Consider the following 13,665-nt stretch of genomic DNA (forward strand, 5'->3'; position numbering starts at 1 on the left):
ATTTATACTAAAAAAAGTAAGGCAATATATAAATTTATAATCTCTATAATTTATAATTATATAAAAATTACACAAATATTTAATATATAATTTAATTAAATGAATGATTTAATAAATTAATTATATATGAATTCATTTATTTATATATTAATAACTTAAATGATTAATACTTTATAATTAAATTTACATCGTTAATTAATTTTATATAAATGGTTAGCTAAAAAATAGCGAATATATATAGAAAAATAGTAGTAGTGTTAGAGTTTTATCAAAATATTAATGATGGATAATTTTGGCAGCATAAAGACCCATCCCTCATGCTCAGTCCTTCCTTCCATACTATTCTATATCCTTCCAATTTGGGAAGATGCAAATGGATAGGTTAGGATAGATGGATAATCCTTTTTTTTTTATCCATCCTTTCTAAATGGGGGCTATTCATCTTTTCAACCCCATCCATCCTTCCTTTCATGATTCCAACCAAAAATAGGGTAAAGTGTACTGATGTTATCTTGAAATTAGCTACCTCGACCAAATGATTGATTCAACAAAAGGTTCAAGGATCTGTTACTCATTGGACTATTCTACTCACACTATTTGAACATTGTGCCAAGGACAACATCTCACTAAATAACTTTTTTTTTTTACAAAAAAGGAAAACATATTAATATTCGAGATGTACCATTGAAGGCTATAATTCAGGGTCTGTTTGGATGATTGTGCTAAAAATTTTATTGGATTCATGGATTGGACCAGTGCAACCAGCAAAATTATAGAATTATAGGCTGGGCTAGGCTTATATTCGTAAGTAGCTAGGGATAGCTTTGGAGTGGGCTGGCCCGTATTTCATAGGGAGAAAAAAAGATATACTGCCATTCTTCGATGGGATTTGGCCTGACTCACTCCAAAACTATGTTTAGATACTTATAAATATAGGCTAAATCAGCCTTTAAATTCTATGATTTTGCTGATTGCTCTAGCCTAATACACGAATTCAATAGAATTTTCAACCCAATCATACAAAATGTTTTTGATTGTTATAAGTACTAGGACAGGCCTTCATGGCTCACCAAATTATTAAAAGTTCTTAATTGTTCTTAGTTGCTGGTTTCTCTGGAAATTGTAATGAATTAAGGAAAGCAGTGTATCAATAGTAGAATAAGGAGCCGTTCAATCCCTTCGCCTTCTTTTATCTATCATATCTAAATAGCATCGAAAAATTTCCAGATATATATTTTTTAAAATTGCAAAGAAGCACATGATCGGCATCAAGCTTACCACCGGAAATTAAAAAGAAAAAAAAAAGAATTTAGGATATCACAGCCTTGGCGACCTGCGGCGGAAACCGGCGGCGGCGAGATCGGTGAAGGCCCGGACGATGTGCTTGTGGACGCCGCGGTCGTTGAGTCGCAGGAAACAGTAGAGCAGCTCCTCCACGAACTCCCAATCCAGCGGCTCCTCCGGGTCCACGTGGCGCGCCTCCACCATCTCCAGCATCGACCGCCGGAAGTCGGCGTCCGGGTCCCTGGACAGGATCCCCACCGCCTGCCCCTCGCACCGCGGAGACAGAGAGCCCACGCTCAGCCGGGCCTCCTCGATGAGGGAGCTAGACGAGCCCGGCTTCACGAAGAACCGCTCCGACGCCCGGATGGGTTCCGGCAGGGTTTCCGTCGACCGCGGCGACCGCTCCGACGCGGGACCAGGCACGTACCTGGAGGTCTTGATGTTGTTGTAGTTTCGTGCGGTTGGGAGTAGTGGAGGCTGTGAAGCGGATTTCTTCCGTTTGGGAAGCGAGAGGTAGAGAGATCTGTGCATGCCTTTTCCCATTTTTTTTTTTTGATTTCTCTGTTCAATCTTTCCTGACCTCCGGATGTAATGAAACGGTTGCAGTGAAAAAACTTGGGTTGAAGAGTGAACAGGATTTTGTATATAAAAAAAAATAGTTACGAGTAAGGAGGGGTGCATGAATAAAGGGGCAGAAAGAGAAAGTCAGCTGACTATATTTGAAATTTGAACATATCTTTTTTTTTGCTATCTTTTAGCCTGGACGGATTTAATGCTACAGTACAGAATTAAAGTTTTGAAGATATTTGCGAACGGAAAGGGAGCCAAGAATTCGCAGATGAACAAGGTAAACGGACTTACAGGTTTATAACAGGAATGTAATTTCTTATTGGTTTTATGGGAGAAATAAAATGGTGTGGCTGGTATGGAAATAAGAAGAAACAATGGTAAGCACTTATTCTGAGATTAAGTGGAAATATGAGCTGAACTGAATTTGAGCAGATTCTCTAGCTGGGGACAGAATTCGGAATATATTTGGCTAAGGGTCTTTTTTTTTTTTTGTGAGATTTTATGGATAGAAAGTTTTATAGGAGGTGTTTAAATGTGTGGTGGTTATAGTTAAAATTATTATAATTTTATCACATGTTGAGCACGCACTTAAATGCGCACCCCTTTCCCGAGTTCGGAGCTTCACTCCTTGAATTTTATCTTGAATGATTAGAAGCTGCGGTGGTAGCAGTGCCAGCACCAGAGATCCCTCCAATGGCGGAAGCGGAAGAACAAAAAGAGGCGGTCTCAAAACCAGAAGCCGCACCACCTGTAGAAGAAACCGTCCAGAACAAACAAAATGAAGTACTGGAAGAAGGATAATAAGCCTCAGAAGCTCTGGCTGAGTTGCCGAAGCCCAATGAGATCCCAGCCACCTTTTTCGATAAGAAGAGGAACTTGGAGGACCTAGAGCAAAGCCGGCGATGAGGCCTCAGAGAAGAAACCAAAGGCCTCCAGCCCAGGCACAATCTTTCTCTAGCCAAAATATCCGTCTCCTTAAGCCTAGTTCGGTAGCGGCGATGACGATGGAGAAGGCGGTTGTCGGCGAACTAGGTTTATTCTCCAAGGTTTCGGCAATGGTGCTTGGGCTGGAGGGTGGTCCGGAAAAAACCCTAGTTTGGCTTTGTCTTTGATTTCGGATATATACTTTGGCTTAATTATCCGTGTCCACACTCCCATTTGCCGCCTCTCTCTCTCTCTCTCTCTCTCTTCAGAGATGGCAACGGGAAGGGTAGGTCATTATCGGTATCCATCCCATACTTATCTAGAGACAGGACAACGATAAAGTTGGATGGATCCAATCGGATAAAACTAATATATATATATATACATATTAAATTTTTTTTGAAGAGGGGATATGTGAAAATTTTTATATATTTGAGTCAAATTTGGAGTGGAATTTACCACTATAGGTATCTGCCCTGCATCTGTTGGGTCAGATAAAAACTGCCGCATTAGAGTCGAGCTTGGTTGGATATCTGATGAAACGAAGTAAATTGCACCACCTAGTCTCCAGCCCACTAAATCAAAGAAAACCAAAACAATTGAAACTTGGATCAATTAGGATGCCAACACTGCAAAACCCTAAATCTTGACGTGATCAAAGGTAGTAGGTGTGCCCCCAAAAGGAACCAAAGTCGAAATTTGAGTCGGTTAGCATAATGACGGATACTCAACAGGCCAGTGGCTTTGTGTCTTTGGTGTAGCATACAGTGTGGACCATCGATTGGGGTGGTGTTAATGTTGGACCAATTGATATTTGGGCCTTCGAGGCCGTGCCTCCGCACGGGTGCGTGCGCGGCGCCAGAAGGCGGAGCGGGTGGCAAATATTGTCGGTTGGCTGCTTGAGCAGCCTGAGCCAACGGTAATCATATCTCTCTCTTTCGTACAGGGCAGCAAGTAGTCCATCCATAGCTCATTCCATATATTTTTCCAAGAAAGAAAGCAAACATGCAATGTTACGAAGAAAGAGACGCAGTTTCCTTCTGCAATGACGCTACGGAAAGAGCTGCTCAAAAACGAGGAGGGAGTCATCATTTATTACAGTGAACATAAAGAAACCTTAATACAACATTTTCGCCTCCCGATATCTCTTGGAACTGCTCAGGAAATGGGAAGAGAGAAACAGAGAGCAAAAAAAGAGGGTTCAAAGGAGCTGCTCCTCTTCAATCAAGAGGACCCAGCTAGAAAATAAATAACAAAAGGAAAAACACGTTAATGAACCAGAAATGTAACAATAAGGGCTACAAGCATCAGTACGTAAGCTATCCCTTGATCGATCGCCTTGCTGTCACTGGTTGGCAAGGGTGCCATTGTTTGTCCATGGGCTCGCTGCATAAGCACTGATAGCAAGTACGTCACCAGCAGCAGAGCAAATACTCTAATCGACCTCATCCAAGAAGCAGCAGAAGTTGAAGCAGGCCTTTTTCTATCTCGTTTTTTTGAGGCAGCGAGGAGCAAGCAAAGAAGGCTCCTCTAATGGACGTGGGAAGGAAAGAAAGAAGACAAGGTGGAATTGCGAGGTGTTCGCGATGGCCGAGAATTTATAGTGGAAACGGGCGAAGCTTCGACCCTTCCGCAGAGAACAGTGTGCTAATAGAATTCAGAAGTCGTCCGGCTCCTTCTTTTGTTTCAAAAAGAGAGAGACGTTTGGATTCTAACTCTTGGCGCTTACCAAACAAGCAAAGAACAAACCAGTCAAATAATACCAAAAATTCCATGTTGCGGTGAAGTTCATAATCTTTGACAGCAAGAAACGTCGTCGATGGAGACTAAATACAATTAGAAACACGAGAGAAATGTTTTCTAATTAGTGGATCTAGTCTTCCAACATTTTCCCATTAGCTTAAGTTATACCGCGCATTCCATGCGGATTTATTATAAGTTGACGCCACCTACCGGCATTAGTTTGGATTTTAGTGGTATTCCTGCAGATATTTAATATTTTAAAATGCGACGTCAAGTTTGACTCATGCATTAATAATGCTCGGGAGCGTACGAGTGATGGCCGCATTGCTGCCACGAAGAATCCTCGAGGCTGCTAAGAAGGGGCGAGACAAGTACTGTAATTGACTGGGTGATATTAATGTAACCATTTCTCCGAGATTTTTTTGGGGGTTTTATAACAGTAGACTGAGAGCATCTCAACGTTCAATATGGAAGACTTGGTAATATTCTCTGCGGATCTATAAGATATGGTTGAAGAATGACAGTAAGATAAACAACTATTTTTGAAAAATATCATTATTTTACATTCACTATTGGCCAGGTGATCAATATTTTGTAAGATAAACAACTGTTTTTGAAAAATAGAGTCGCAGCTTTGATGCCAAAACACTTTTGCTTCAAAGCCAGGCTGAATTGGTTTCTGCGCATACTTTCCATAATTTCATCCATATTATCATATTTCAGAGTTTATTGGCTCCTTTAGTATATCATTGTTCGTCGGAGCAGCAAGTTCTGTCTATAGAATTAATGACATAATAAATAGAATAAATTACAAAAATTTTTCTCAGGAACATCCTAGAGTTTCTTTTTCATACCTCTCTTGGAACACAATGAGTTGTTGGGGATTTCTTTTGCAGGAACATCCTAGAGTTTCTTTCTAACCAATTTTGCCAATAAAATGTAAGTATCAATTGATCTTATGCTCTATAAAAAGAGGAGTTGACCCTCTTGCATCTCTAGGTTGTCCACAACCTCTGTAGGAAAGTTGGCCAGCCTCTCCAAGCAATGCAATTGTTGATAGCTAACCAAATATCTTTAGAAGATAGTGAAATGGAATTCAGAGCTCAGTCGTGCAGACATCAACTAAGTTCAGAGGATCATGCGGTCGTCCATGACCATAGAAGCTGATGATTTGAGTTGTGTGCATGCCATGTGTGAATCATATATTCACAATCAAAACACTTATAAAAGGTTTTAAATGGATGAGACCCGGCATTCATTGCTCGCTAAGATCTCGAGACCATTCATATCACCCAATGCAACAACCATATCCAAATTTATTCAAATTCAATCATATATACTATAAATCCAATCTAGACACATGCTACAGTATTTTCTAGTCCATATACACCATAAGCCGAGTCCACTCTGATGTCATATTAAAATTCAAAATCTTAGCTAAAAAAACAAGTCGAAAGATATTATTTAGATTTTTTGGTGCTATACAAGTATCCAAGATCTACCTTATATATAGTCAATATAAAATTAAATATACGTCCGTGTGAGTTCTGATAGAGAAGTAATGGATATATAGAAAGGTGATTAGTGGTGTTTTCAGAAGCTCTGCATCATGGGCAGACAAAATTGGTAGGGCCAACCTTTTCTTGTTAAGAATTCTTTAATATGAATTCCGTTGGTCAATAATGCAAGCCCCATGAAAATCTTCTTGTTAGAAGGTGCATTCATGGTATCATCATGAAATTTTTGCACTTCAGCAGTACTTATGGTACCTGTGCTTCGACTGCTCCCATTATCCTACACACAAACACAAAAGCACCCTTGGCATAGACAAATAATAGAAGACAGACAGCTGCAGGCTGCCAACTAGCCACAGGCAGATGGAAGCCATCAATATGCCAAAAGCTTCAATCTTTTTTTCCCTTTGGCCTCGACCCGGTTCGGTCTGCGCAGAAGAACATCGTGGTCTTTCCCACGGACGCCCACCCGGAGGCAGCTGCGCAAGTCGTGTGCAAGACCGAGAAGCCGCTCCCTCTCGGGCAAGTCGGATGGGATCCCTGGCCTACTTTGGGCTACAGAAGGAGCTGAACTTTGAACCAACCGGAGAACAACAAGCCTCATTCCAACATCAAGGTCTTTCTGACACAAACCAATCATCTAGCCGTAGGTTCGCTTGAATGAACAGTTCAATATAAGAAACAAAGACTTTTTATAACAATGATGAAATAAAAATACAAAGAATGATGAATTTCTTTTATTGAATCTGATATAAAAAAAGAATTATACAAATGATGAATTCCCGAGAATACAATGCAGTTGTTCCCATTAATGGGATTTGTACTGCTCTCTGGTGTGAGAGAAAAATCAATGAATAAGATAAGTAACAAGCAGGGCTACAATCATCAGGGCATAAGCTATCCCTTGATCCATCGCCTTGCCGTCGCTTGTTGGAGAGGGTGCCATGGCTTGGCCACGGGCGAGCTCCATAAGCCCAGACAAGAAGAAGGCGACGAAGAGCAGAGCATACACTTTCACGGCAACCATCTTCTGAACAACCAGAAAATACAACTGGATGAAATGAGTGGAAGGACAAGTTAGCGAGGTAGAAGAGATGTCAGAAGCCTTTGCTAAGAGAGCTGAGAGAAAAGAAGAGCTGTTTGGTAAGAGAGCAGGCCTTCATGTGCCTATATATAGAGAGAGGTTGGTCAGCAGTAAGAGTTCTTTAGGCCACCAAGTTTGAAATATAAGATTACCAAGGAAAAAAGACTGTGGACTAGCAAAGGGAGAACAAGCTTTAGGCCTATAACGATTTGTTGGTTGCAGCCATTGGATCCAGTGCTTTGAATGTTATCATCATCAGCCTCTGAAGCATCGAAATTTTTCCTACCAATTATTATCAGAGGAGGAAGCTTCGTTGGTCCTTTCGAGAGGAGTGTTATTCTCTTGAATTGACCACGCCGTCATTGGAGACGCCAATTATGAGCGAAGGGTTGGGCGTTCTGACAATTGCATGCCGCGCGTCGACAAATAGGAGCAGTTGGCTCCGTCAAGGGAGCGAGCTCAGACAACCGACCGTTCCAACCCTCCTAAAAAGGAAAGAAAAAACAACTAAGCCGGCCGAAGACCAAACACTCGACGTGCTGACTGCTGACCTCGATATTTGCACCAAATTATCAGCCTCTCACTTCATCTCGTGCATTCCGTTTATTTTTGGTGGCGTTACAATTGAATTAAAGTGCCTGGTACATTGCAGGTACCATGCACAACGAGAATCCTTCAACCCATACGTTATCTTAGGAAGAAATTGCCGAGGTCCGTGCGTATACATATTTAGTATTATATCGATTATTTATAAAAAAATATCTTCTAACTAGCTTTTTTGGATGAGGTATTAGATTGTGACAAATAATACTGGAGCGGATCCGGCCCATAGCTTATATGGACTAGGAGACATTAATTGCAGCACACGCTTATTGAGACTGACCATGAATCGATCATGGTGCTTATGATTAGATTTGAATGGATTTAAATCCTTGGTACGACAAGGATGTCATAGCTTAAACGAGAGAGTATGTGAGGACCTATGTGAACGTGTGTTTAGTCTCACATTGGTTATTCGTCGGAGAGATCTTAAATACTTATATAGGACTAAGAAATACAAGAAGTACATTCTCACTAGCCTTTTTGGATGAGGTCCTGAGTTGTGACAAATAGTATTATAGTAGATCCGGTCTATGGTCTATGTGGACTAGGGAATACTGCAACATGGGTTCATTGAGACTGACCACAAGCCGATCGTGATGTTTGTGATTAGTTCTACATAGGTTATTCGTTAGGAAGATCTTGGGTATTTTAAAAATTATTTTTTGACTAATTTTTTTGTATGAGATTCTGGATTGCGACAGAATTAATCACTCATAAATGGTGGGGTAAAAATTTTTTCTCCTTTTTTTTTTGACATTTAGGAGGATCAATTTAGCAATTGGAGATCCCAAGAGGACCAAAAGTGAGCCTTTATATGCAAAGAAGTACAAGAATAAGAGGTGGTAGTAACAAGGGGTTGAGGAAAGGGAAGGTGGGGAGGAGGGGGAAGATAGATCGGGACACGAGGTGTTAGTTTTTCCTAGTCCCCTTTGAATCAGGAACATTTTGATTGGAGGACGGCGCAACTGATTTTTTTAATTAGAAGAGGTACACCAAAAGAGATATAGAAATTTTAAGAGAGAAGGCCGCATAACTCAAATTTGAAATAGTTACAAAATAATAAAGAGTTTAATCAATTAACAAATAAAAATTAATAGTTTAATGAATAAATGAGTAATTTGGATAACTTCGTGAAAATAACCAAAACTTAAGGATGACTAAAATTTTTATTTACTTTTAAGACTGCTTTTTATGTCTAAGAAAAAAAAATTGCTTCAAATGTCGCCTCCTAGTCCAACTCCCTCCCAGATCAACTATTTGAAACCATAAAACTCTTCCCTTCCTTGGTCAGCTTGTTCAAACAAAGACTCTCTCTTCCTAAAATTTCAAGTTAAACTAAACCACATCGACTATAGGTTGGAATTTTGAGCTGGGCTTTAGCTTATCTTAATTGAATATTTGATTTTAGGGCCATACTTTTATATACGTAGTACTTTATCCTTACTTCATTACCTCTCTTTCTTTATCCCATCCACTAGATTATATCAGCTCTTGATTTTATCCCTCATTATAAGGCACAATCCTTTCCGCTACTCAACCGATGTGGGACTAAATCCCGAGCTCTCTTCTGCCTCTCAATACTAGCTCCCCTAGCAGGAAGGATTCGTGCGGAGGAGTTTCTGGGGAGCCCTTCCTCTTGCGCCATCTGTTAGAGCAGAAAATGGAGCTGCGTCCCAACGCAAGGTATTGTCCATTTTGGAAAAGTATGTACGTGGTTTACATCGTGCGCAGCTCGTACACGGTAATTTTTTTTCTCACGGCTTTGTCCCACAAGGGGCACCTTGACTAGGAAGGAGAGTGCTGGAGCAGCTCAGCCTGGCTAGAGCAAGGTATTGTCCGCTTTGGGGGAGTACATATGTGCTTTACATCGTGTGCAACTCGTGCACAGCAATTTCTCTCCCACGGCTTTGTCCTACAAGGGGCGCCTTGCGAGGGAAGGGGTGACCCCTCCTTATAAGGCATAATCCTTTCCGCTCCTCAACTGATGTGGGACTAAAGTTCTGAGCTCTCCTCCCTCGAAACTTCTCCGTACGAATCCTTCTTGCTAGGGGGGCTAGCATTGGGGGGCGGAGGAGAGCTCGGGACTTTAGTCCCACATCGATTGAGCAGCGAAAATGATTATGCCTTATAAGGAGGGGTCACCCCTTTCCTCGCAAGACGCCCCTTGTGGAATAAAGTCGTGAGGGAAAAATCGCCGTGCACGAGCTGCGCATGATGTAAAGCACGTGGGTACTCATCCAAAGCAGACAATACCTTGCTCTAGCCAGGCTGAGCTGCTCCAGCACTCTCCTTCCTAGTCAAGGCATCCCTTGCGGGACAAAGCCGTGAGGGAGAAATTGCCGTGTACGAGCTGCGCACGATGTAAAGCACATGCGTATTTTTCCAAAGCGGACAATATCTTGCTCCGGCTGAGCTACTCCAGCACTCTCTATCTGTAAGGCGTCTTTTAAAAGACAAAGCCATGAGGAGAAAATTGCCGTGCACGAGCGGCACACGATGTAAAGCACGTGCGTACTTTCCCAAAACGGACAATACCTTGCGCTAGGACGCAATCTTATTTTCTGCTCTAACATATGGCACTAGAGGAAGGGCTCCTCCGAAAGTTTTCCGCGCGAATCCTTCCTGCTAGGGGGGCTAGTGTTGGGGGGGGGGGGGGGAAGAGCTCGGGACTTTAGTTCCACATTGGTTGAGTAGCGGAAATGATTGTGTCTTGAGGGGTTACCCATTTCCTCGGTTGAGTAGAGGAGGTCTAACTCATGGCTTATGTAGACTAGAATATATTGCAACACAGGCTCATCAAGGCTGATTATGGCCTATCATGATGTGCTTATTATTAGATTTGAATTAATTAAAATTTTTCAACCATTGTTTTTTGGGGAGATTAGGGGTTGTTACACATCACAAAGGAGGGAGAAGAGCTTATCCAAAGTACATATCACTAATGCATATGGGTGTTCTAATTCGCTCTCACGGGGAAAACTTTGTGCAAAAGATCTGGCCATGCCAAATCTTCGTACTAATATCTATAGTATAACACGGAAGAGAAGCCGCTCCCTCTTGGGCAAGTCTGATGGGATCCCTGGCCTACTTTGGGCTACAGAAGGAGCTGAACTTTGAACCAACCGGAGAACAACAAGCCTCATTCCAACATCAAGGTCTTTCTGACACAAACCAATCATCTAGCCGTAGGTTCGCTTGAATGAACAGTACAATATAAGAAACAAAGACTTTTTATAACAATGATGAAATAAAAATACAAAGAATGATGAATTTCTTTTATTGAATCTGATATAAAAAAAATTATACGAATGATGAATTCCCGAGAATACAATGCAGTTGTTCCCATTAATGGGATTTGTACTCCTCTCTGGTGTGAGAGAAAAATCAATGAATAAGATAAGTAACAAGCAGGGCTACAATCATCAGGGCATAAGCTATCCCTTGATCAATCGCCTTGCCGTCGCTTGTTGGCGAGGGTGCCATGGCTTGGCCACGGGCGAGCTCCATAAGCCCAGACAAGAAGAAGGCGACGAAGAGCAGAGCATACGCTTTCACGGCAACCATCTTCTGAACAACTAGAAAATACAACTGGATGAAATGAGTGGAAGGACAAGTTAGCGAGGTAGAAGAGATGTCAGAAGCCTTTGCTTAGAGAGCTGAGAGCAAAGAAGATCTGTTTGGTAAGAGAGGCAGGCCTTCATGTGCCTATATATAGAGAGAGCTTTGGTCAGCAGTAAGAGTTCTTTAGGCCACCAAGTTTGAAATATAAGATTACCAAGGAAAAAAGTCTGTGGACTAGTAAAGAAAGAACAAGCTTTAGGCCTAAAACGATTTGTTGGTTGCAGCCTGCTTTGAATGTTATCGTCGTCAGTCTCTGAAGGATCTAAATTTTTCCTACCAATTAGTATCAGAGGAGGAGGCTTCCTTGGTCCTTTCGAGAGGAGAGCTATTCTCTTGGATTGACCTCGCCGTCAATGGAAACGCCAATTATGAGCGAAGGGTTGGGCGTTCTAACTATTGCATGCCGTGTGTCGACAAATTAGGAGCAGTTGGCGCTCATACTACTTGAATAAATCTTCGGGCTCGGTCAAGAGAGTGAGGTCAGCCAATGGACCGTTCCAACTTTCCTAAAAAGAAAGAAAAAAACAACTAAGCCGGCGGAAGACCAAACACTCGGCGTGCTGACCTCGATGTTTGCACCAAATCATCAGCCTCTCACTTCATCTCGTGCATTCCGTTTATTTTCGGTTGCGTGACACTTGAATTAAGTGCCTGGTACATTGCAAGTGCCATGCACAACGAGAATCCTTCAACCCATACGTCGTCTTAGGAAGGAATTGCAAAGAATCCGTATACATATATATAGTTTTATACCGATTATTTATTAAAAAAAATTTGGATACTTATACATAATTAAGGAATAAAAAAAATAATAATCTTATAACTAGTATTTTTAAATGAGATTTTGGATTATGACAAATAGTATCACAGGAGATTCGGACTATAGTGTTTGTAGACTAGGAGACATTGCAGTACAGATCTATTGGGGCTGATCATGAATCGATATAATGCTTGTAATTAGATTTGAATGAATTTAGATTCTTAGCATGATGAGAATGTTAGAACTTAAATAGGAAGAATATGCGAGGATCCTTGCGAGCAAATATTTAATTCCATATTGGTTATTCGTTAGAGTGATCTTAGGCACTTATACATGACTAAAAAACCCAAGAAGTATATTCTGGTTAGCCTTTTTGGGTGAAATCCTAAATCGTGACAAATGGTATTAGAGTAGATTCAAGTTATTACCTATGTGGACCAGAGAACACTGCAAAACGGGCTTATTGAGACTGACCACAAGCTGATCGTGATGTTTGTGAGTAGATTTAAATAGGTTTAGATCCTTAGCCTAAAAAATCGTGGGTATCTCAAAAAATATTTTTTGGCTATTTTTTTAAAGTATAACGGTTACTCACACATCTCTAACGTAAGTATAGCCAAAAGAGTCGGCTATTTTTTTTTGAATGAGATTATAGATTGTGATTGAAATAATCACTCATAAATGATTGTGTAAGAAGAATCTAGTGGTTTTTTGTTCTTTTTTTTATCATTAGAAGGATCAATTTAGCAATTAGAGATCCCAAGAGAACCAAAGGTGAGCCTTTTTATATATAGAAGTACACGAATAAAAGGTGGTAGCTAATAAGGGGTTGAAGAAAGGGAAGGCGAGGAGGAGGGGAGAGGTGTTAGTTTTCCTTGGTCCCTTTGAATTAGGAACATTGATTGGAGGACGGCGCAACTGATTTTTTTAATTAGAAACGATACACTAAAAGAGAGATTCAGGGCATAACCAAGAATCTTTCTGCTTTGCAGACTGCTTACTCTATGCTTAGTCTCGAGAAGTGGAATTCTGCGCCTCCCCGTATGCCAGAGGAGAAGGAACCCGAATGTCGAATTGTCGACTTGCATGTGTTAAGTATATAGCTAGCGTTCCTTATGAGCCAAGATCAAACTCAGATTTTGACTATGATTGGGCCCTACAGTGGTAGAACCTGGTGAACCGGGCATACAGATTTTAAGAGAGAAGGCCTCATAACTAAAATTTGAAATGGTTTTAAAATAATAAAAAGTTTAATCAATTAACTAATGAAAATTAATAGGTTAATGAACAAATGAGTAATTTGGACACCTCCGTGAAAATAACCAAAACTTAAGGATGACTAAAATTTTTATTTTCTTTTAAGACTGCTTTTGGTATCGAAGACAAAAAAAATTTGCCTCAAATGTCGCCTCCCAGATCAACTATTTGAAACAAAGTCTCTCTCTCTCTCTAAAAAAGGGAGAAGAGCATAATTGATACATTATCTTATTCAATCCAGTCAATGTATTAAGTATATCAAAACTCTCACCAAGCACAACATACATCCTGTAAAGGCCCACATG

At 40.8% G+C, this 13,665-nt stretch overlaps 1 protein-coding gene across 1 annotated transcript; it reads right to left on the reverse strand.

The window, feature by feature from the left end:
• Positions 1-1,317: 1,317 nt before the first annotated feature.
• On the reverse strand, positions 1,318-1,815 carry LOC103709789 (transcription repressor OFP14-like). Its single transcript, XM_026805682.2, has one exon. It carries the CDS (start codon positions 1,813-1,815, stop codon positions 1,318-1,320), a length of 498 nt encoding a protein of 165 aa, XP_026661483.2.
• Between the last annotated feature and the right edge of the window lie 11,850 nt (positions 1,816-13,665).

Source organism: Phoenix dactylifera, chromosome 8 (assembly GCF_009389715.1).
Source record: "Phoenix dactylifera cultivar Barhee BC4 chromosome 8, palm_55x_up_171113_PBpolish2nd_filt_p, whole genome shotgun sequence".
Classification (NCBI taxonomy): domain Eukaryota; kingdom Viridiplantae; phylum Streptophyta; class Magnoliopsida; order Arecales; family Arecaceae; genus Phoenix; species Phoenix dactylifera.